Below are 26,049 nucleotides of genomic sequence, written 5' to 3'. Positions count from 1 at the left end.
TTCAGTTTGCAACCTGATGGAGGTCAGTATAAATGGACTAATAGAACAAGTCCCACACACAGCTAGAAGCCAAATATTTTTTCAGAGGTAGATGCAGATAAAAATTATTTTTAATTTGCAACCTGATGGAGGTCAGTATAGATGGACTAATAGAGAAAGTCCCACACACTGCTAGAAGGCCAAATATTTTTTCAGAGCTAGATGCAGATAAAAATTATTTTTAATTTGCAACCTGATGGAGGTCAGTATAGATGGACTAATAGAGAAAGTCCCACACACTGCTAGAAGGCCAACTATTTTTTCAGAGCTAGATGCAGAAAAAAATTATAATCAGTTTGCAACCTGATGGAGGTCTGTATAGATGGATTAATAGAACAAGTCCCACATACAGCTAGAAGCCCAAACATTTTTTCAGAGGTAGATGCAGATAAAAATTATTTTTAATTTGCAACCTGATGGAGGTCAGTATAGATGGACTAATAGAGAAAGTCCCACACACTGCTAGAAGGCCAAATATTTTTTCAGAGCTAGATGCAGATAAAAATTATTTTTAATTTGCAACCTGATGGAGGTCAGTATAGATGGACTAATAGAGAAAGTCCCACACACCGCTAGAAGCCCAATATTTTTTCAGAGGTAGATGCAGAAAAAAATTATATTCAGTTTGCAACCTGATGGAGGTCTGTATAGATGGATTAATAGAACAAGTCCCACACACAGCTAGAAGCCCAATATTTTTTCAGAGGTAGATGCAGAAAAAAAATTATTTTTAATTTGCAACCTGATGGAGGTCAGTATAGATGGACTAATAGAGAAAGTCCCACACACTGCTAGAAGGCCAAATATTTTTTCAGAGCTAGATGCAGAAAAAAATTATATTCAGTTTGCAACCTGATGGAGGTCAGTATAGATGGACTAATAGAACAAGTCCCACACACAGCTAGAAGCCCAAATATTTTTTCAGAGGTAGATGCAGATAAAAATTATTTTTAATTTGCAACCTGATGGAGGTCAGTATAGATGGACTAATAGAGAAAGTCCCACACACTGCTAGAAGGCCAAATATTTTTTCAGAGCTAGCTGCAGATAAAAATTATTTTTAATTTGCAACCTGATGGAGGTGAGTATAGATGGACTAATAGAGAAAGTCCCACACACTGCTAGAAGGCCAAATATTTTTTCAGAGCTAGATGCAGATAAAAATTATTTTTAATTTGCAACCTGATGGAGGTGAGTATAGATGGACTAATAGAGAAAGTCCCACACACTGCTAGAAGGCCAAATATTTTTTCAGAGCTAGATGCAGATAAAAATTATTTTTAATTTGCAACCTGATGGAGGTCAGTATAGATGGACTAATAGAGAAAGTCCCACACACTACTAGAAGGCCAAATATTTTTTCAGAGCTAGATGCAGAAAAAAATTATATTCAGTTTGCAACCTGATGGAGGTCTGTATAGATGGATTAATAGAACAAGTCCCACACACAGCTAGAAGCCCAATATTTTTTCAGAGGTAGATGCAGAAAAAAAATTATTTTTAATTTGCAACCTGATGGAGGTCAGTATAGATGGACTAATAGAGAAAGTCCCACACACTGCTAGAAGGCCAAATATTTTTTCAGAGCTAGATGCAGAAAAAAATTATATTCAGTTTGCAACCTGATGGAGGTCAGTATAGATGGACTAATAGAACAAGTCCCACACACAGCTAGAAGCCCAAATATTTTTTCAGAGGTAGATGCAGATAAAAATTATTTTTAATTTGCAACCTGATGGAGGTCAGTATAGATGGACTAATAGAGAAAGTCCCACACACTGCTAGAAGGCCAAATATTTTTTCAGAGCTAGATGCAGATAAAAATTATTTTTAATTTGCAACCTGATGGAGGTGAGTATAGATGGACTAATAGAGAAAGTCCCACACACTGCTAGAAGGCCAAATATTTTTTCAGAGCTAGATGCAGATAAAAATTATTTTTAATTTGCAACCTGATGGAGGTCAGTATAGATGGACTAATAGAGAAAGTCCCACACACTGCTAGAAGGCCAAATATTTTTTCAGAGCTAGATGCAGATAAAAATTATTTTTAATTTGCAACCTGATGGAGGTCAGTATAGATGGACTAATAGAGAAAGTCCCACACACTGCTAGAAGGCCAACTATTTTTTCAGAGCTAGATGCAGAAAAAAATTATATTCAGTTTGCAACCTGATGGAGGTCTGTATAGATGGATTAATAGAACAAGTCCCACACACAGCTAGAAGCCCAATATTTTTTCAGAGGTAGATGCAGAAAAAAAATATTTTTAATTTGCAACCTGATGGAGGTCAGTATAGATGGACTAATAGAGAAAGTCCCACACACTGCTAGAAGGCCAAATATTTTTTCAGAGCTAGATGCAGAAAAAAATTATATTCAGTTTGCAACCTGATGGAGGTCAGTATAGATGGACTAATAGAACAAGTCCCACACACAGCTAGAAGCCCAAATATTTTTTCAGAGGTAGATGCAGATAAAAATTATTTTTAATTTGCAACCTGATGGAGGTCAGTATAGATGGACTAATAGAGAAAGTCCCACACACTGCTAGAAGGCCAAATATTTTTTCAGAGCTAGATGCAGATAAAAATTATTTTTAATTTGCAACCTGATGGAGGTCAGTATAGATGGACTAATAGAGAAAGTCCCACACACTGCTAGAAGGCCAACTATTTTTTCAGAGCTAGATGCAGAAAAAAATTATATTCAGTTTGCAACCTGATGGAGGTCTGTATAGATGGATTAATAGAACAAGTCCCACACACAGCTAGAAGCCCAATATTTTTTCAGAGGTAGATGCAGAAAAAAAATTATTTTTAATTTGCAACCTGATGGAGGTCAGGATAGATGGACTAATAGAGAAAGTCCCACACACTGCTAGAAGGCCAAATATTTTTTCAGAGCTAGATGCAGAAAAAAATTATATTCAGTTTGCAACCTGATGGAGGTCAGTATAGATGGACTAATAGAACAAGTCCCACACATAGCTAGAAGCCCAAATATTTTTTCAGAGGTAGATGCAGATAAAAATTATTTTTAATTTGCAACCTGATGGAGGTCAGTATAGATGGACTAATAGAGAAAGTCCCACACACTGCTAGAAGGCCAAATATTTTTTCAGAGCTAGATGCAGATAAAAATTATTTTTAATTTGCAACCTGATGGAGGTGAGTATAGATGGACTAATAGAGAAAGTCCCACACACTGCTAGAAGGCCAAATATTTTTTCAGAGCTAGATGCAGATAAAAATTATTTTTAATTTGCAACCTGATGGCGGTCAGTATAGATGGATTAATAGAACAAGTCCCACACACAGCTAGAAGCCCAATATTTTTTCAGAGGTAGATGCAGAAAAAAAATATATTCAGTTTGCAACCTGATGGAGGTCTGTATAGATGGATTAATAGAACAAGTCCCACACACCGCTAGAAGCCCAAATATTTTGTCAGAGGTAGATGCAGAAAAAATATATATTCAGTTTGCAACCTGATGGAGGTCAGTATAGATGGACTAATAGAGAAAGTCCCACACACTGCTAGAAGGCCAAATATTTTTTCAGAGATAGATGCAGAAAAAAATTATATTCAGTTTGCAACCTGATGGAGGTCAGTATAGATGGACTAATAGAACAAGTCCCACACACAGCTAGAAGTCCAAATATTTTTTCAGAGGTAGATGCAGATAAAAATTATTTTTAATTTGCAACCTGATGGAGGTCAGTATAGATGGACTAATAGGAAAGTCCCACACACTGCTAGAAGGCCAAATATTTTTTCAGATCTAGATGCAGATAAATATTATTTTTAATTTGCAACCTGATGGAGGTCAGTATAGATGGACTAATAGAGAAAGTCCCACACACTGCTAGAAGGCCAAATATTTTTTCAGAGCTAGATGCAGAAAAAATTTATATTCAGTTTGCAACCTGATGGAGGTCAGTATAGATGGACTAATAGAACAAGTCCCACACACTGCTAGAAGCCCAAATATTTTCTCAGAGCTAGATGCAGAAAAAAATTATATTCAATTTGCAACCTGATGGAGGTCAGTATAGATGGACTAATAGAATGATGCTATGCCCAAAAGATTTTCCTTCACTAGGTGCAGTAAAAAAATTGGTATTCTATACACAGTTGGTATATCTTGTAATACAGATAGGCTACTCCACTGACTAACACACTCTGCAATAGGCCAAAAAGGATTAGCTTTGCTAGATTCAGCCAAATGCTGTGAAAAAAACTTGCACAGCACTGGCACAGACCTGCCTGGCAAAAACTGATAGGAACTGATGTAACCTAGTCCTGAAAAGGACTGCAATTACAATTAGTCTTTACTCCCACAATCTATCTATTTAAGAGCACAGACCTGCCTGATAAAAGTCGTAGGAAATGCTGCAACCTAGTCCTTAAAAGGACTGCAATCACAACTATTCCCTACTCCCAAGCTATCTGTAGATTTGTGCGAAAATTGGCTTGAAATTAACAAGGTATAGCGCACACAGCAACAGCGGTGCCGTCTAACACGCAGCTGCAGCAGTGAGATAATGGTGGCGACGGGGAAAATGGCTTGGTCTTATAGGGCAAGGACATGTGACATACACTGCCAATGACACATGCCCTTGCTTGTGTGAAAAAAAGCAGTTCGCTCCGTGTGTGCGCTGCTGATAGGCTGACAGACTGCACCTCCCCACTGCAAATGCGGGAAAGAGAAAAAAAAATGGAGATCTTCATTATTCCTGCAGAGATCCATCCCCTGCCCCTCCCCCCACCCCACTGTACACTCAAACTGCGTATTAACATTAATTTTCATCATTACTGAGAAAAAATCCAGTTATGATTTTGGTGCACGAACAGTTATCGAACATAACCTCGAACAGCCGAATTTTTCTCAAATCGTTCGTGTTCGCCGACCGGCTCGAACACCGCCCAAAACAGCTCGAATTTGAGATTGGCGAACAGTTCGAGTAGAACAACGCTCATCTCTATTTATCATCACTATCGAAATATGGTATTGTTGACACGAAACAATATTAATGTAAATTTATTTGCGCAGAGCAGAGTTAATGGTAAAATAAGATTCTTTGAATTACTTTGTGAAATGTCAGAAATTATAAATCATATGTACTGTATATTTGAATCCTAGTAATAAAACTCTTAACAGTGTGTCTATTTTACGTAGATAGAAGAGTGCCTTAGAACTAAAGAATGAGAACGTTGGATTGGTTGAGGCATAAACCATGATTTATGATGCTATATTCAAGTAGAGAATCAGTGACAGCAACCCTAATAAGATGGGGACCTTAGGGATGTCTTCTGCGGAAAGGTTAGCTATGCATGCAAAACCTGAAGAAAGACAATTCTCTTGCTTTTTGTCCCCACAGATACAGCACATTTCATTAAAAGCTAGCAGCATCAGGAAAAATCAATCGCAAATGAATTCTTGCTTTCAGGCCGAGGAGAGCACAGAAGTCTGTAGACATGGAGCATCATGGGAGATCAGCCTCTTAATGTAAAAAGACTGCTCTGTCACAAGTTCTCGATAAATCAGTCCTCCAAACGCTAAGATGCATACCTGCCTCTCCGAGAGCTCAAGTCCATTGCTCGCATGCTGTGAAGCCGCAACTTTAATCTGCAGTTTCACATGAAAGACTTAAATACTAGGAAGTGACTTTGTGGCTTGAGAGATAAGCACTTCATATATAAAAAAAACATCTAGTAAGTTGACTTTGTTTTGTGAAGAACAAATTCAAGTAATTTCAGCATGGTTTGTTTTAATTCTTTTCTTTATGAACATATGGGCTTTTATTATGTGACATATTTTGTTTTGATCAAATAAATGCCATTTCTAAAAAATGTCTAACAATTATCAGTTTTAGGGATCAAACATGCATGCATGTCGGAGCAAGAAGCCTTCAACTGACAACTACAGTATGTCATGTTTATGGACAGTTTTCCAAAGGGCCAAAGTTTTGCTAAGACCCTACTCTGAGGAACCTATAGACCATTGTTTCTCAACTCCTGTCCTCAAGACCCACCAACAGGTCATGTTTTCAGGATTTCCTTAGTATTGCCCAGGTGATAATTCCATCACTTGTGCAACGTGAATGCAAATCCTGAAAACATGATCTGTTGGTGGGACTTTAGGACAGGAGTTGAGAAACACTGCTATAGACCCTGTTGCCACGTAGGACAACATTGGCATATATGGCACTTTGGAGACACCTGTAATTATGTCATGCTACCAAATTAATGTACAGTATATACATATCAAATATTAAATATCTATATTATATCCAGATCCAACACTGTTACTACTGAGTATATTATTTGGTCAATATTTCCTGAAATAGTTTCACTACCTATGCTTCTTTTAACTGTTTGTGACAACTCACTACAATTCCAAAGTATTGCAGAGTATAAAATTATTGAACAAGTAATTGAATGGCCCATAGATCTTAACAGGTCTTTTGCATATAAAAAGTGAATTTCCCTGGAATAAGACATGGGATAGCAGATATCAAGGCATGATTTATTCAATTTTCTGTGACCTGCATGCTCATGTAGATGACTTGTTCTAAGTTTTTTAGAAGCTCTCTGTCCTTTCTAATCACAACAGGAAGGTTTCCTTGCAACAAAAAAAATGTAAAACCTGGCCATTTGTAATGTTAATGGACAAGATAAAGATTCCCAACTCACACCAGGTCTTCAATATTTCAGGTACTTTCACCTGCATCACATCTAAAGTAGTGTACTTAATTATATAGACTTTGAAACAGAAGAAAAAAAAAAGAGTCAGCTCACTTACTCAGACATGAGATGCATGGAAGACCGTCAGTGTTCCGGAGGATACTTTGCAATCAGGTGAGGAAAATCCAGCATAAGACGTCTCCATAAAATCCAAAAATCCTTTATTTAAAAAATATTTAAAATGTGAACGTATAATGAATCACATGAACAGTCACAACTCCATTGGGGGGAGGTATAGATGACAGATGTGTTTCAGACGCCCAGGTCCTTAATCTTTGTGTAGAATTGTATGGAGACATCTGATGCTAGATTTTCCTCACCTGATTACTTAATTATATGTACCCAATGTCCAATTGGTGGTCTGTATGTAGGTTAGAAAGGGCAAAAACTTAAGCCCCCGCCTCACATAGCGAGATCGCTGCTGAGTCACGTTTTGGTGACGCAACAGCGACCTCACCAGTGATGTCGCTATGTGTGACACTTTTCAGCGATCAGGCCCCTGCTGTGAGGTCACTGATCGCTGCAGAATGTCCTGGACCATTTTTTGGTCTTTGCCCCCCCGCTGGTCAGCACACATTGCTGTGTGTGACCAGCGGGACCAGCGATCAGGCTGGTAACCATGATAAACAGCGGGTTACTAGGGGCGCACGCGCACTTAGTAACCCGCTGTTTATCATGGTTACCACTCTGCTATGGTGAGCGGTAACCTCCCGCTCACTGTAGCAGAGTGGTAACCATGATAAACAGCAAGTTACTAGGTGCGCGTGTGCCCCTAGCAACCCGATGTTTATCATGGTTACCAGCCTGCTCCTGCTTCAGCAGGCTGGTAACCAGGAGCAGGACATCGTGGAAAGATTCTTTCCACGATGTCGCTGCTCCCCTGATCGCTGGTGAGCCTGCCTGTTTGACAGCTCACCAGCGATCACATAACGACGCAGCAACGATCCCTGACAGGTCGAATCGTTGTTGGGATCGCTGTGGCGTCGCTAAGTGTGACGGGGCCTTTAGAACGAGGATGAATTCTCATCACCACACAATAAAATAAAAAAGAATAGATCTACCTGTGGCAGAACATTTTTGTAGCCCTGATCACAGCATCATGGACATGAAATTGCTGGTGTTGAAAAGTAACTTCAAATCCCAGAGAGAAAGAAGAGTCTGGGAGTAGAAACTTATGATGACATTTGATACACTCAACAATTCAAACATTCAAACATCAATTAAGGATTGTGCTCCTCATACCTTTTCGGGGTATCACATCCATGGACCAGACCTCATGGGGACATCACAACAATGGACCAGACCTCAATCAGTGGACAATAAATTTTTCACACTCCTTATTTATGAACTGCTCCAATATTTACTACCACAACTGTATCTCCCTCTCATACTGATAGTTTTGCTTCATGTCACTTGTCTCATCTCATGCATTTTTTCTGAGTCCTGTTGTGTATAAACATGTGACTCTTCAGATTTTGTGTTATAATATGCCTGATGAAGAGACCTGAGTAGTCTCGTAGGCTTTCTATTTGTTACCATCTTTTCAGTTAGATGTTAAATGGTATCAGCTACTAAGATGGTACAAAGATATATTTTTCCTGTAACATCAAGACATGCATTGCCTGGAGCCAGGCTTGGGCTGCTAATCTGCCTTATAGGGCAGATGCCCGGTGGGCTGGTCTGTTAGGTCATAAAATGGGCTGCCTGGCTACTATTGTCAGTGTACCATTGTGTATCTGTGAGTCATGTATTCTGTGTGGAGTCTGAGGTTATCTGCTTATCTACTTATCTTTATGATAGGTAAATAAACAAATGACTGGACAACTCAGAGTTCTAAGAGTTTAGGATGGGCAATCCAGACACAGATTTGAATTTGAAAAGCTGGTCTTGTATATTGTGCACTAGTTAATAGCTTCTAATGCTCTGAAGAGTTTGTCATTGTCTGTATATACACACACTGCACAGTACCACATCTCATCTCCTGTATAGATACTCTGCACAGTACCACTTCTCCTGTCCTTTATATATACACTGCACGGTACCACTTCTCCTATCCTTTCTATATACACTGCAGAGTACCACTTCTCCTGTCCTGTATATATACACTGCACAGTACCACTCCTCCTGTCTTGTATATATATACTGCACAGTATCACTTCTCCTGTCCTGTATATATACACTGCACAGTATCACTTCTCCTGTCCTTTATATATGCACTGCAGTGTACCACTTTTCCTGTCCTGTATATATACACTGCACAGTACCACTTGTCTTGTCTTGTATATGACTTGCCCCCTGGGCCGCGTGGAGAACCCGGAACCGGGCCTTTTGTGGGATGCTGGGGGTTGTAGTCACCGTGGCGATGACCCAGTCCCGTGGCTCAGGGTGGTCAAACCAGTGGCAGTCTATTGATATGGTTTTCATTATTTTCAAATGTCCGACTACGCCACCCATGGATTGCGGTCAGGATGAACCGCCGCTGCAGGGCAGACCGCTGGGGCTGGTGTTGGTGAGCAGCACAGGAATGGTATAACTCCCCACGGGAAGAGTGTAGCCCCAGGGCGGTGTAGGTGAATGATGGGGGTGATGGTGCGCGGGAATAATAACTCAGAGTCTCTGTAATGCAGTCCAGGATCTTTACTCACAGTTCATTACTCCACGTTACTCCGGCCGGCTGCAACTTCCTCGTCGCACCATGTTCACCAGGTGAGGGGGCTCGGCCAACTCTCAGATAATTTTGGAGTGCTTCGCAGGACCCCCTTCTTGTGTCCTTCCTCTGGCCTGTCATACCCCACCAGTGACCACGCTTCTGTCCGGCTGCCTCGGGCCTTCTCTGGGTAAACTTCGGCGCTAGTTTCCCTGACCCTATGTGGTGCCTTCCTAGCGGGTGTAGCGAGGGGCTGCACCATATAAAATGTCACAGCCTCCGGTTTCTAGTTGAGGGTAGTTCACCGCCTCCACTAGTTTTGGGGACCGGTCTCCCCCTTGGCCTGACCCCACTACTCAGGTAGATGCGGGCGTATGGTGGCTATCAGCCGGTCCACACCCCTGGGGTCCCTTCTTTCCTCGGTGTTCCTAGAACCTCCTCCGCTCTTCTTCATTTCTTCTCCCCAACTCTTTCTCTCTCCTTTCAGTGCTGACTGGGCCTCACAGGCTAGACCCGCGTCTGGAGCAGAGCTCCACAGAGTCCTGCTCTGTCACATCTTCTCTCTGACTCCACTCAACCGACTTCTCCCAGAACTAAGATGGTGCCCACCTTTTGTACCTCCCTCTAGGTGCACCCAGAAACTGCTTCCTCCCTGCTCCTGCACTACCGGGTTCCTGCTTTCCTAGGTGTTCCCTCCCCCCACTCCAGCCAGGGACAGGGACTGTCGTGCTCTACTTGGAGCATATCGGTGGCCCTGCCCCCCGGACATGTGGTGTAATGCATGCAGGTGTCGGGGTCCTGGTCCACACTCCATCCTTACCTGAGAGTGAGATATCGCACATCTGGAAGAGATGCAATACCTCTGTAGCAACCGAACCCCCAGGGTGCTACATATATATGCACTGTACTTTACCATTTCTCCTGTCCTGTATATATACACTGCACAGAACCACTCCTCCTGTCCTGTATATATATACTTCACAGTACCACTTCTCCTGCCTGTATATATACACTGCACAGTACCATTTCTCCTGTCCTGAATACATACACTGCACAGTACCACTTCTTCTGTCCTGTATATCTACACTGCAGAGTAACACTCCTCCTGTCCTGTATATATACAATGCACAGTACCACTTCTCCTGTCCTGTATATATACACTGCACAGTACCACTCCTCCTGCCCTGTATATATGCACTGCACAGTACCACTTCTCCAGTCCTGTTGTCGGAGAGGCGTCAATATTGGATTAGCATTTTCAATATTACTATGGCCAAATAAAAATAAAAATTGGAAAACCTGTTAAATTGATTATTCTAAGTAATCCTCTCTCCTCTGGATAGGGGATAACTGTCCAATCGCTGGAGATCCTACTGTTGGGACCCCCATGATCCCGATAATCGGAGCTCTGGAGACCACCATATAAATGGAGCTATGGCCTATCATACACACTGTGGCGCCATTCACACGCGGCTCTTCAAGTAACTCCTTTTAGGAGAGTGAGGGCCACGACAAAGTAAAGCAAAATTCACTAAGCGGGGGTAATGAGTGTTAGGGTACGTTAGGGTGCGTGCAATCTGCAGGGCCATATATAACAGCATAGTGGATGGGATTTTTAGAAATCCCATGCCACTATGCGTCTCCATGCTCCTGCGGATCACCTGCAGACACTGATATGTGGCGCGTGTTTCCAGACAGCAGCATGTCAATTTCTCTTGCGGAGTCGCTAGTCTCCACAAGAGAAATTATAACAGTTTAATGTATAGGATGCGGTGAATGGTTCAATGAACACATGCGGATTCACCTGCGTGCAGCGCTTTGGATGAAGCATAAAGTATACTGCATTCAAAGTGCTGCCAATAGCGCCTGTGTGCACATACCCCTATAGTATGTGGGCTGGTGGGGTTGGTGTGGCAGGGCTGCTTTTTTGACCCTGTCCGGCCCAGTCTGGAGCCCAAAGTAGCTGTGCAGCAGGACAGATGAGGGTTGGAGATTGGTATTATTATTTTTTTTACCTCATTTCAGCATTAAGACAAATCCAAAAAGGTGTCCAGTCACCATTTTCCTGGATTTAAAAGACTCCATGTATTTTGTGATATTCAAAGCTGTTTCATTTCACTACGAATCGATTCACTCAGTAATATATTACCTGAATATATAATACCTGAAGACCATATGACCACTGTGAAGCCTTTGAGTCTTGGGTGAATTTTGCTGAGTGGCATTGCTTCCCCAACCTAGCCTTTCAATTTCAATGATATCTGCACCCTCAGGATGCAGATACAGATGAATACAATTGTAGAAATACTAGCTGTCAGCTCCCTTTTCCATCATTCTGCTTGTGCATCTGAGTCTCAGCAAAGCAGGCAAAATGTCATCACTAGAGCACTCCGGCTGTGTAGAGCCTCAATCCACATTTTGCATGGACAGGACCTGTGCATCAGGGGAAGAGGTTATGTGAGTGTTTTTTATTTTTTTTATCGGCCACTACATGTTGAAGGTTAAGGTGTGTCATAATATGGGGGGAATGGCTTCACATGCATCATACTATGTGTGGGGTGACTGTGGGTAGCATCATAATTTGATGGGGGCTGGGAGGGTCATCATGCTGTGTGGTGGACTGTGGGGCATCATACTCTATAAGAGTGCTAAGGTGGGTATTAAACTGCGTGTGGTGTTGTGGGACAGCATAATGTGAGGGCATCAAAATATGAATTTAAAGCAGAAAGCTAATTGTGGGGGTCACTGTGGGGACATCAAACTATATAGGGGTTTGCCTGACCCTCATACTGTGGTAATATTATACTGTCAGGAAGGACAGGAAGGACTGTGGCGACAGCATTTTGTGTTGGGAGTCATTTTGGGGGACTCATAATATGTGTAAGGGTACTGTATTGTGCATCATTCATTGTGCGGTGAAATTGTGGGGACATCACATTGTTCGGGGCTCTATAGGGGCATCATACTTTAATGGGAACTCTGTGGGGACATTTTACTATTTTGTAGGCATTATGAAGACAAAACACTGTGTTGAGAGCACTGTGAGAGACTCATTCTTTGCTGGAAGCACTGTGTGATCAAAATTAATATTTAAAGTGCCATAATACATGTCTTTCTATCGGTCTTTAAACGATGGGAAGAATGGCCTTCTGTGATGGCGCCTATGAGCCATGATCCCACCAAGTTTGCTGAATTTTTTTGGTGAGGGTGGGGAGAGGGTGAGGGCCAAGTAGGAATTGTGCTATGGGACTCCACTGTTTCTATGTATGCCCCTGAATTTGCTCATCAGTTAGTTGCTAGTACAACATGTGAACACTGTGATCACTGATTGCCTACAACGATTACATGTAAACAGCTTGTAAACACTATGAAAACCACTGGAATCTTAGTGATGGATCTGCGTTAATGAGAACAAGTTAACATTTTCTCCGTTTTTTTTTAAACATTTTCAAAAGTTGTGTAATTTCTTTAAATGGGAAATCTACTTAGGTATACACAGAAATCATAGAAAAAAATCAAAATAGGACCCTCCCCTATGTCTCTGTTGAGAAACAAAAGAACATCTTCAGTTTTGACTTAATCTACTACATAAAGGCACAAGAAATGAGAGTCATGACCCTCCGCATCACTATTTCTTTTAGCATAAAAGCTTGCCTGCTCGTGGAAAGATTAATAACTGCCATGCAGACTCCCTGAGCTGTCTTTATAATCAGGCAGTGCTGATGAACTATCTACCTGACCATAAAGAGGACTTTACCGTCTAAGGGTACATTTACACAAGCAAATAATCATTTCCATGATGAACGATGCAATCATATCTCACGGCTAGCAAATGATGTCAGACAAGTGTTTATACAGGCCGGGAATCATGAATAAAATGGTTGAATTGTTATCGCTACATTGTAACATTGAACATTGTGCCCTGTGTTCTCACAGACAGATAATTCGAAGTGTACATGTATTCAACATTCATGTCTCACTAGTGATGCTATTTATTTTACATGAATTCATAAAGTATTGTGCAAACATTTCCATTGATACTATGGAAAGAAAATGTAATCAAGTTTGTGAAGTGAAGAATTTTTCGATAATCACAAATATGTACTCATTCCCGTGCTCCAACTGCTAAGGACCTTTTCCTTTGGAACACGATGAAACCTATTTAGGACTTTTATTTCCACTCCTCATTTTAGTCAGTTAAATAATTAAATGAGCGAACAATCTCCAGTTATATTACACAATTTTCAAAAGTTGAGTGAGAATTTTTTGCTCACCTATGAGATTTTATGCACAATGAATGAGCATTTTTGCACACATCGTTCAGTCGCTTAACCCATTCACATTGCACAATTATCATAAACAATAGGTCGTTACAGTTAGAATCTGATGGATTATTGGTCAGGGTAAATGCAGCTTAATAGTTGCTGCACAGTTCTCTATCTCCCTGCACTGATCCCTATGAATCTCTAACAATTATTCCTGCATTATGTTATGGATGACAAAATTATCAGAATGTACTGTGATAGAGGAAGCGGTCATGTGAAAGAGTCTGTGATAGGGAGGAATAGATTGCAGTCTATGTGGAGGGGGTATAAGGAGCACTTTATGTGAAGAGCAAACATGGGAAGTAGCCTGTAAGCAAGAATGGCGGTAATGGGAGCAATCTGTGAGAAGATTGAGGCATTGGGAAGCCATCTGTGTAACAGAGGTGGAAAAAAATCAATAGAGCATAGGGAGCAGTCTATAAGAGAGGGGGCCATAGGGAGCAATCTATCTATCGGGCAGGTGCATGTGAAGCATTATGCGAGAGATCAGGGCATGGATGGCAATTTGTGTTTGAGGGACCATGGGGAGCAGTTTGTGTGGCAGAGCAGCCATGGGCAGCAATCTGTACGAGGGGGAGGACATATGTGCCTTCAAAACTCAACTTTTCTGGTACAGGAATAATGCTGGAGCCTGGATGGTCGAGTAACCCACTGAACACAAGCTATGCAACATTAACCCTTTTTTTCTGCTCTTAGACCACCAGACATACTGAAATTAACCCATTCACTTCCAGCAGTGAGCAGACTATTTAAACTTGAACTTCTAATGGTTGATTTTTAGGTAAAATAATATCTTTTTGATCACACTCTACAACTTTAATAACCACTGTCTCTCCTTATTGTATACCACATTTAGCAGTGACTTATGACTACAGGTGTCTTCACAGGCATCATGTGTACAATTTTAATAGAAGTAGCACTTCTGTAAAGGACTGTCACCATTAAACTGTATATTACATTAACTACAGTATATTTTTCTCCAGTTGAGTTACTTCTCTGATTATTAGAAAATGCTTCAAATAACTGTCCTTAAACTTTCTAGAACCGCTCTTATTCACTTTGGTCTTCAATTATGAACTTTACTTTTCATAAAAAAAGCCTGTTTAATTTTTCTCACCGACGCGGTAACATTTTGCTAGTTACTGTTTACCAGTGGGAACTCTAACGTACAAGAATAGCATGCAATTTTAATCAGAGAGGCTATTCCTAGCCCTCAATTGCTACAAAGAATAGTCACTGCCATCCAATCAACATGTAAATGAATTCAATAAACATTACTAACTTTTTCCCCAAGGGTTCCATGCTCATATTACCTCTCTAAAAAAAGAACAATCACCCAAAAATGTCACCTGCATACTCCTTTAAAGATATATCAATAAAATACTTTGGTTTTATATAATAAATCAATTATTCTTAGGTATTATATTTTTAGAATACAAGAGCACAGCATCCATAGCATATCTATAGTGGTACACAGGTATACTATAAATTGTAATTGTTATTATGTAGAACATATTTTGTGTCTAGTGAGATTACTTGTTCTTTTGCCTTTCTATTATTGCAAGTCGATCCACTGCTTTATAGGAAGCATCTGCTGGTCGCACTCAGTGTTGTGTGCTGCATATGACCACTAGGGCATCTGGATTATGTGTAAATCCAGGGACTAGGAACAGCACTACAGACTTCGAGTCTAATGGATGCATTTTATTTTACACATCAGAATTTCAGATAATGGAAGCAAAGCTTTGCACAGAGTCCTTCTTCAGGTTCACAATACCCTCCACCTCTCCACTACCAACCTGGTAAATTGTATCTAAACACATCACTACAGTGAGTGAAACCCTGATGCATTTAATAAAATTACATGCATTGAACTGAATTATATAAAAATAACAAGTATGCATTTTAAACACCTATATCTTTGATAAAAATTGACAATGGGTAACGGCATTAGAAAGGTGCTTGCTTCGACAGAAACAATTGAATGTTGAGTAGATTGAAAAATATTGTTAACCAGTAATGTGTATGTGGTAGCAGTAGGGGTCATTCGTGGATGTAGAAGCTCAGGGTGACACAATATCAGAGTGACATTACATGCAATAAGTCAAATGTTAATACCTTCTCTAAGCCATCTTCCTTGAGACTTATGATATCAAGATCAAAATCTGTTCGGAGCCCACTGGTTTTGTTGAACACAATTCGTCCGGTCAGTCCTTCCCACTGGGCCTGTAGATAAAAGTAGGACATTTATGACAATTAACAAGACTTATAAATCATCACTCAGTGTTCTAGCATAATGCTAAGTTGTAATTACTCTTCTCTCCTACCTTTCTTATACAGGTCCCTAAAGGCCCTGGTTAATTAATAATCATCTCATTATTGCTTTATCCATGAAACAAGCTATACATTTCCACAAATCATGTTATAAACTACCATATAGTCCTTGCCACCCTTATTATCAACCAGAATCGTCTTTTGAATTTAAGGTACAAAAGCTAAATATATTTGTTCTCTGTGACTGAAAAATAGTCATATTATCATTATGGTGGCTGAAATCGAAGACGTAAAAATTTACACCATATAGACACCATACTTTCAATGAATAATTAATCACCCTAGTTTTTCATGCCTTTAGGAGTTTGTTGAGCACATAAGCTCATCATGGCTCCATTTATGATGTTATAAATTAAGGTTTAGAGGAATGTACTGGTCTAAAATCAAAACCCTTGAACTAAAATCATTGACGTATCCTTTATACACAATTTTTGGGGCAGTGCGATGATAACCCAGTAGTATATATTTCAAGGTTTGATATATCTCTTCACTTTCAGTAGCAGGAAACACCCTTCCTTTCCTACCTGAAGTTTCTTCCTTATATTCAGCAATGACAAAAAATGTCTACACTGATCCATTACGTTGTACAAAAAGAAGGAGGAATGGGAGGAGGTTACAGCTGCAGTTTCACTGTTTCTTACAGTATATGCAGTGTTTGGAGAAGTGCGGAGACATTTCAATTGTTCTCAGTTCTGAGAATAGTACTATGGGATGTGTGGGCAGCAGTAAAGTACACCAAAGTAAAGGTATACATTAGGAGTGTAATCACTGAGAAGAAAAACAAAGCAAGGTAATACGTTAGAAGGAGAAAGACATAGATCTAGCTGCATGGATTAAAAGTTTTGAAGCTTTATTTGATCATATTAAAATTTATGTCTTGTTACTGGTACAATTGCATGTTTCTTCGGATTTTAATATGATGGAATAAAGCTTCAAAACTTTTAATCCATGTAGCTGGATCTATCCCGTTCTCAGTCTACTGGTTTCGCGTCCCTGGCAGTAACGTTCACCCGGCCTCCGGAGAACCGCGGGCTACTGTGGTGAGCTGGATACCTTCTCTTCTCTATCCAAGGTAATACATTACAGAATCCATTCAAATTGTAAAAGCACAAGAGAAAAGTAAACTAAAAACTTGTAAAATATGGAAGTTAGGCAAGAAAGTTGCAACTTTTAATCCCATAGTATATTGACCTGTAGTGCAGATGAAGTACTAATTTTTAGAAACTAAATCCATTGACATAAAGAATCTTTTAAAGTAATAAAATAAGATATTAATTCAAAATAGGTTTAACATAAGTTTTGTGTTCTGTATTAAAAAAGTGTTGTTAGTTGGAGTAGTTGTTATACACTACAGGTTCCAGCAAAAGACAAAGCGGTCACTGATCTACATGCCATGATTAACTGCCATCTAGTACACCATCTCACTGATAATACTTTTTTCTGCATGTTCTAGATCTCAATCTAGGCCCTTTTTGTGCACTCTTTAGGTCCTATTCACTCTATACTAATGTCAGCCAATCCTGCCTATATGGGTTCAGACAATAATCTAATGTGTATGGGGGCCTATCGTTTCTCTCTAAACAGATGATGTTAGGAAAGATAGGGATCCAGAATGTTCAATTTCTCCTTTTGCTCTCAGTGAGATAATCCACCACCATAGGAGTCTGATATAGAGAATAGAAGAGAGCCAAGAGCTCCTGTGTGTGGAGGAATTGAGAAAGATAGCTGCTGTCCAAATGATCAGCCAAACCATATTCTGCTCGACAGCTATTTATTATATAGAACCCATTTCAATTACTGTGGCATCAAGTTTGGGCACCCCTGGTTAAAATGACTGTTATTGTGAACAGTTAAGCAAGTTGAAAATTAAAAGTACTCTAAAAGGGCTAAAGTTAAAGATGACACATTTACTTCGTATTTTAGGCAAAAAATTATATGGTAATTTTTTATATTTTAAAAATTGCAAAAAGGAAAATGGACCGATGCATAAGTTTGGGCTCCCTTGGAGATTTATGTGCTCAGGTAGCTTTGACACAGATTTCAGACCTTAATCAGCCTGTTAGGGTTATGGCTTGTTCACTATCATTGTTAGCAAAGGCCAGGTGATGAAAATTTCCCAGCTTTATAAAAACTCAGTGTCCTATAACCTTGTGCCAAAAAACAGCAGCCATGGGCTCTTCTAAGCAGCTACCTAACACTCTGAAAATGATGGACAAAGCAAGAGAAGGATATAAGAAGATAGCAAAGCGTTTTCAAGTTGCCTTTTCCTCAGTTCAAAATGTAATTAAGAAATGGCAGTTAACAAGAACAGTGGAGGTCAAGATAATGAGAGTTGCTTGTAGGATTGCTAGACAGGCAAATCGGAACCCCCGCATGACTGCAAAAGACCTTCAGAAAGATTTAGCAGACTCTGCACTCCTTTCCTTGTGGCTGGTTTATTAAGCACCAATAAACCAGCAATGGAAACGCTTCCTTTGTTGCCTCATGACGCACCTAAGTGAGTAGCAATCCCACACTATATATATATACACTGCTAAAAAAAATAAAGGGAACACTTAAACACCACAATGTAACTCAAAGTCAATAACACTTCTGTGAAATCTAACTGTCAAGTTATGAATCAACACTGAATGCGAATCAATTTCTCCTGCTGTAGTGCAAATGGAACAGACAACTGGTAGAAATGATAGGCAATTAGCAAGATACCCCCTATAAAGGAGTGGTTCTGCAGGTGATGACCACATACCATTTCTCTGTTCTCATCCTTTTTGGCTGTTGTTTTGGTCACTTTTTCATTTTGCCATTGCTCTCACTCCTAGAGGTACAGTAGCATGTGGCGGTGTCTACAGTACAACCCACAGAAGTTTCTCAGGTAGTGCAGTTCATCCAGGATGGCACATCAGTGCGAGCTGTGGAAAGAAGGGTAGCTGTGTCTGTCAGCACAGTGTCCAGAGCATAGAGCAGATACCAAGAGATGTGGAGGGAGCCAGAGGAGGGCAACAACCCAGCAGCAGGACCGTTACATCCTCCTTAGTGCAAGGAGGAACAGGAGGAGCACTGCCAGAGGTCGGCAAAATGACCTCCAGCAGACCACAAATGTGCATGTGTCTACACAACGGTTAGAAACCGACTCCATGAGGGTGGTATGAGGGCCCGATGTCCACAGATGAGGGTTGTGCTCACAGCCCAACACCATACAGATGAAAGCAGGTTCACACTGAGCACATGTGACAGACGTGACAGAGTCTGGAGATGCTGTAGAGAGCGATCTGCTGCCTTCAACATCCTTCAGCATGACCGGTTTGGCAGTGGGTCAGTAATGGTGTGGGGTGGCATTTCTTTGGAGGGCTGCACGCCCTCCATGTGCTCGCCAGATGTAGCCTGACTGCCGTTAGGTGCCGAGTTGAGATCCTCAGACTCCTTGTGAGACCATATGCTAGTGCGGTTGGCCCTGGGTTCCTCCTAATGCAGGACAATGCCAGACCTCAGGTGGCTGGAGTGTGTCAGCAGTTCCTGCAAGATGAAGGCATTGAAGCTATGGAATGGCCCTCCTGTTCCCCAGACCTGAATCCGATTGAGCACATCTGGGACATCATGTCTCGCTCCATCCACCAACGTCACGTTGCACCACAGACTGTCCAGGAGTTGGCGGATGCTTTAGTCCAGGTCTTGGAGGAGATCCCACAGGAGACCATCTGCAACCTCATCAGGAGCATGCCCAGGCGTTGTAGGGAGTTCATACAGGCACGTGGAGGCCATACACAATACTGAGCCTCATTTTGACTTGTTTTATGGACATTACATCAAAGTTGGATCAGGCTGTAGTGTGTTTTTCCACTTTCATTTTGGGGGTGACTCCAAATCCAGGCCTCCATTGGTTAATAAATTAGATTTTTTTATTTCCATTGATGATTTTTGTGTGATTTTGTTGTCAGCACATTCAACTTTGTACAGAACAAAGTATTCAATGAGAATATTTCATTCATTCAGATCTAGGATGTGTTATTTGAGTGTTTCCTTTATCTTTTTGAGCAGTGTATATATACAGCCAGGGCCGGCTCCAGGTTTTTCTGGGCCCCGGGCGAAAGAGTCTCAGTGGGCCCCTTTAATACATACCACGATTCATGATGCACAGATACCGCAGAGAAATATATATTTATAGTAAAATGCAAAGATTTCACTTCTTACTTTACATGAGCAATATCTATTGTAAATTCCACAATAGCTCAGAAACCAGCGAATCGCTCCACACAGAATACTGGCCCCCATATAACGCCCCATACGGAATACTGGCCCCCATATAAGGCCCCATACGGAATACTGGCCCCCATATAAGGCCCCATACGCAATACTGGCCCCCATATAAGGCCCCATACGGAATACTGGCCCCCATAAGGCCCCATACGGAATACTGGCCCCCATATAAGGCTCCATACAGAATACTGGCCCCCCATATAAGGCTCCATACAGAATAATTGGCCCCCATATAAGGCTCCATACAGAATACTGGCCTCCATATAAGGCTCCATACGGAATACTGGCCCCCATATAACGCTCCATACAGGATACTGGTCCCCTTATAAAGCTTCATACAGGATACTGGCTCCCATATAACGCTCCATACAGGATACTGGTCCCCTTATAAAGCTCCATACAGGATACTGGCCCCCATATAACGCTCCATACAGGATACTGGTCCCCTTATAATGCTCCATACAGGATAGTGGCCCCCATATAATGCTGCATGCAGGCTGTTACCCCCCGGATAATGCCCCATACAGGCTGTCGCCCCCTTATAATGCTCCATGCAGGCTGTTACCCCTCACATAATGCCCCATGCAGGCTGTCCCCCCCTTATAATGTCCCATGCAGGCTGTTCCCCACCTTATAATGCCCCATGCAGACTGTCACCCCTCCTCTTTATAATGCCCCATGCAGGATGTACCCCCCTCTTTATAAGGCCCCATGCAGGATGTCACCCCCCCTCTTTATAATGCCCCATGCAGGATGTCACCCCATCTCTTTATAATGCCCCATGCAGGATGTCACCCCCCTCGCTTTACAATGCCCCATGCAGGATGTCACCCCCCCTCTCTTTATAATGCCCCTTGCAGGATGTCACCCCCCCTCTCTTTATAATGCCCCATGCAGGATGTCATCCCCCTCTTTATAATGTCCCATGCAGGATGTCACCCCCTCTCTTTATAATGCCCTATGCAGGATGTCACCCCCCTCTCTTTATAATGCCCCATGCAGGATGTCACCCCCCCTCTCTTTATAATGCCCCATGAAGGGTGTCACTCCCCCTCTCTTTATAATGCCCCATGCAGGATGTCACCCCCCTCTTTATAATGCCCCATGCAAGATGTCACCCCCCCATATTATGCCCAATGCAGGATGTCACCCCCCCCATATTATGCCCCATGCAGGATGTCACCCCCCCCATTTTATGCCCCATGCAGGATGTCACCCCCCACATTATGCCCCATGACTCCATACATAAAAAAAAAAAAAAATCAAATACTCACCTCACTCCTCCTCACCTGCTGCAGCTGCTCGGGTCCGGACTCCAGCGTTGCCGGCGTCGTCCTGCTCTGCGCTCCCTGTGACGGCTCAGTGGAGTGCGCGGTGGAAAGACATCACCGCGCCCTCTGACCTGAGACGTCACAGGGTGCGCATGGCAGGAAGACAGTGGATCTGCGGAGGCACGGGGAGAGGTAAGTATCTGGCTGCCGGGGCCCTGAGCAAGCAGAGGAAAAGGGCGAGCGCTGACACAGCTCTCCTCCGCCCATAGGCCAGCGGGGTGCACGACCACCAGTGGGCCCCCCTGCCTGCTCAGGGCCCCGGCACTTGCCAGGGTGCGCCGGGTGCTGACGCCGGCCCTGTATACAGCTTTGGCAAAAATTAAGAGACCACTGAACAGTTTTCTATTGGAAAGCATGGAAAGATTGGTGGAAAGCATGCCAAGACTCATGAAAACTGTGATTAAAAATCATGGTTAGTCCACCAAATATTGATTTCTGAACTGTTCCTGAGTTAAGACATGAGTAATTTGAGGTCTGAAACCACTGTTTCTTTTTTAGTATTTTAACGCTTTATCATTAGCTGCAAATCAATACAACATTTTTAGCTTTGAATTTTGGAGACATGTTGTCAGTAGTTTATAGACTAAAACAACAATGTATATCTTACTCAAAAATATACCTATAAAGAGAAAAATCTGAGAAACTGAAGATTTTGTAGTGTTCTCTTAATTTTTGCCAGAGCTTCATATTTATATATATATATATATATATATATATATATACACAGTTAGGTCCCTATATATTTGGACAGAGACAACATTTTTCTAATTTTGGTTCTAGACATTACCACAATGAATTTTAAACAAAACAATTCAGATGCAGTTGAAGTTCAGACGTTCAGCTTTCATTTGAGGCTATCCACATTAAAATTGGATGAAGGGTTTAGGAATTTCATCTCCTTAACATATGCCACCGAGGATCTCATCTCGATACCTAATGGCAGTCAGGCTACCTCTGATGAGCACATGGTGGGCTGTGCGGCCCTCCAAAGAAATGCCACCCCACACCATTACTGACCCGCTGCCAAACCGGTCATGCTGAAGGATGTTGCAGGAAGCAGATCACTCTCCACGGCATTTCCAGACTCTGTCACGTCTGTCACATGTGCTCAGTGTGAACCTGCTTTCATCTGTGAAGAGCACAGGGCGCCAGTGGCGACTTTACCAAACCTAGTGTTCTGTGGAAAATGCCAAGCGTCCTGCACAGTGTTTGGCTGCGAGCACAACCCCCATCTGTGGACGTCGGGCCCTCATACCACCCTCATGGAGTCGGTTTCTAACCATTTGTGCAGACACATGCACATTTGTGGCCTGCTGGAGGTTATTATGCAGGGCTCTGGCAGTGCTCCTCCTGTTCCTCCTTACACAAAGGCGGAGGTAGCAGTCCTGCTGCTTGGTTCTTGCCCTCCTACGGCCACCTCCACTTCTCCTGGTGTACTGGCCTGTCTCCTGGTAGCGCCTCCAGCCTCTGGACACTACGCTGACAGACACAGTAAACCTTCTTGCCACAGTTCGCATTGATGTGCCATCCTGGATGAGCTGCACTACATGAGCAACTTCTGTGGGTTGTAGAGTCCGTCTCATGCTACCACGAGTGTGAAAGCACAACCAACATTCAAAAGTGACCAAAACATCAGCCAGAAAGCATTGGTACTGAGATGTGGTCTGTGGTCCCCACCTGCAGAACCACTCCTTTATTGAGGGTGGCTTGATAATTACCAATAATTTCCATCTATTGTCTATTCCATTTGCACAACAGCATGTGAAATTGATTGTCAATCAGTGTTGCTTCCTAAGTGGACAGTTTGATTTCACAGAAGTTTGATTTACTTGGAGTTATATTCTGTTGTTTAAGTATTCCCTTTATTTTTTTGAGCAGTGTATATTTTACTCACTTATATAGCGTCATTAATTCCACAGCACTTTACTTACATTATTGGCACTGTCCCCATTGGGACTCACAATCTAGATTTCCTATCAGTATGTCTCTACACTGTGTGCAGAATTATTAGGCAAATGAGTATTTTGATCACATGATACTTTTTATACATGTTGTCCTACTCCAAGCTGCATAGGCTTGAGAGCCAACTACCAATGAAGTAAATCTGGTGATGTGCATCTCTGTAATGAGGAGGGGTGTTGACTAATGACATCAACACCCTATATAAAAAAGTGTGCTTAATTATTAGGCAACTTCCTTTCCTTTGGCAAAATGGGTCAGAAGAGAGATTTGACGGGCTCTGAAAAGTCCAAAATTGTGAGATGTCTTGCAGAGGGATGCAGCAGTCTTGAATTTTCCAAACTTTTCAAGCGTGATCACCGAACAATCAAACGTTTCATGGCAAATAGCCAACAGGGTCGCAAGAAGCGTGTTGGCCAAAAAAGGCGCAAAATAACTGCCCATGAATTGAGGAAAATCAAGCGTGAAGCTGCCAAGATGCCATTTGTCACCAGTTTTGCCATATTTCAGAGCTGCAACGTTACTGGAGTATCAAAAAGCGCAAGGTGTGCGATACTCAGGGACATGGCCAAGGTAGGCTGAAAAACGACCACCTTTGAACAAGAAGCATAAGATAAAACGTCAAGAATGGGCCAAGAAATATCTTAAGACTGATTTTTCAAAGGTTTTATGGACTGATGAAATGAGAGTGACTCTTGATGGGCAATATGGATGGGCCAGAGGCTGGATCAGTAAAGGGCAGAGACTCAGACGCCAGCAAGGTGGAGGTGGGGTACTGGTATGGGCTGGTATCATCAAAGATGAACTTGTGGGACCTTTTCGGGTTGAGGATGGAGTGAAGCTCAACTCCCAGACCTACTGCCAGTTTCTGGAAGACAACTTCTTCAAGCAGTGGTACAGGAAGAAGTCAGTATCATTCAAGAAAAACATGATTTTCATGCCGGACAATGCTCCATCTCATGCATCCAACTACTCCACAGCGTGGCTGGCCAGTAAAGGTCTACAAAAAGAAAAAATAATAACTTGGCCCACTTTTTCACCTAATCTGAACCCCATAGAGAACCTGTGGTCCATCATAAAATGTGAGATCTACAGGGAAGGAAAACAGTACACCTCTCGGGAACAGTGTCTGGAAGGCAGTGGTGGCTGCTGCACACAATGTTGATCGAAAACAGATCAAGCAACTGACAGAATCTATGGATGGAAGGCTGTTGAGTGTCATCATAAAGAAAGGTGGCTATATTGATCACTATTTTTTTTTGTCTTTGTTTTGGCATATCAAAAATGATTATTTCTAAATTTTGTGCACTGATATTGGTTTACCTGGTGAAAGTAAACAAGTGAGATGGGATTATATTTGTTTTTTATTAAGTTGCCTAATAATTCTGCACAGTAATAGTTACCTGCACAAACAGATATCCTCCTAAGATAGCCAAATCTAAAAAAACCCCACTCCAACTTCCAAAAATATTAAGCTTGGATATTTATGAGTCTTTTGGGGTGATTGAGAACATAGTTGTTGATCAATAATAAAAATAATCCTCTAAAATACAACTTGCCTAATAATTTTGCACACAGTGTAGAGTGTGGGAGGAAACCGGAGCACCCGGAGGAAACACATGCAAACATGGGGAGAATATACAAACTCCTTGCAGATATTGTCCTTAGTGGGATTTGAACCCAGAACCCTAGCGCTGCAAAATTACAATGCTAACCCCTAAGTCACTGTGCTGTAAATATCAATAGACATGTTAATGATATGCAAATGGTGAAAGAATGGAAACTTTTCAAAACATCTCAAATTAGTTAGTATTGAGTATGAACATTACATAGATGAATCTTCTGCCACGTTGAATGTACTTGGACAATCAAATCATCTAGGTCCACTGCTGACAGCTCCCTATATTATTGCAATGACGTTCCAGATGTGCTCGATGGGAAACAAGTCCAGAAATGCTGCAGACCATGAAAATCACATTTACATAACGCAGGCTACTCAGAGTATGATGAGCAACATGCGGCCTGGCATTGTAAAGTTGAAAATTGGTTTCTGAGACACACAAGAGAAATGGTCATACAGCTGGTTATACAACCAAATCAGTGAGCTGTAAGTGTACCTGGAATAAAAATTAGAGGGGTCCGACTTCTATACATTATGCCACCACACACCGCCAGAAGAAACTTGCATGACATTAGGCTAAAACCAGGTAAACTAACAGTTTGGCAGTTTTTTTTAACACTACAGCACCTAGGCCTCAATTTGATTCTGCTACTGTGAGCTACTTTGTGGCCTAAGTGTGATACCATGGTCTGCAGAGTCTCGAATTTATCTCCCTTCAAGCACATATAAGATGTCTTTGATCAGCAAATGCAAAAGGGAGCAGCCAGCAGGAGATCTTGATGATTTGCT

General features: G+C 41.7%; 1 protein-coding gene across 1 annotated transcript in view; it reads right to left on the bottom strand.

Moving 5' to 3' along the window:
* GRIK3 (glutamate ionotropic receptor kainate type subunit 3) overlaps positions 1–26,049 on the bottom strand; it is an 849,506-nt gene that overhangs the window by 311,283 nt on the left and 512,174 nt on the right. Inside the window, exon 8 of the mRNA XM_073665899.1 lies at positions 15,880–15,987. Within this exon, the coding sequence (XP_073522000.1) occupies positions 15,880–15,987 (108 nt within the window). The remainder of the gene's footprint in view (positions 1–15,879; positions 15,988–26,049) is intronic.

Source organism: Phyllobates terribilis, unplaced genomic scaffold, assembly GCF_046119375.1.
Source record: "Phyllobates terribilis strain yellow unplaced genomic scaffold, ASM4611937v1 Scaffold_2__4_contigs__length_985480577, whole genome shotgun sequence".
In the NCBI taxonomy this organism is placed as follows: domain Eukaryota; kingdom Metazoa; phylum Chordata; class Amphibia; order Anura; family Dendrobatidae; genus Phyllobates; species Phyllobates terribilis.
This window is presented reverse-complemented; position numbering and strand designations above follow the sequence as displayed.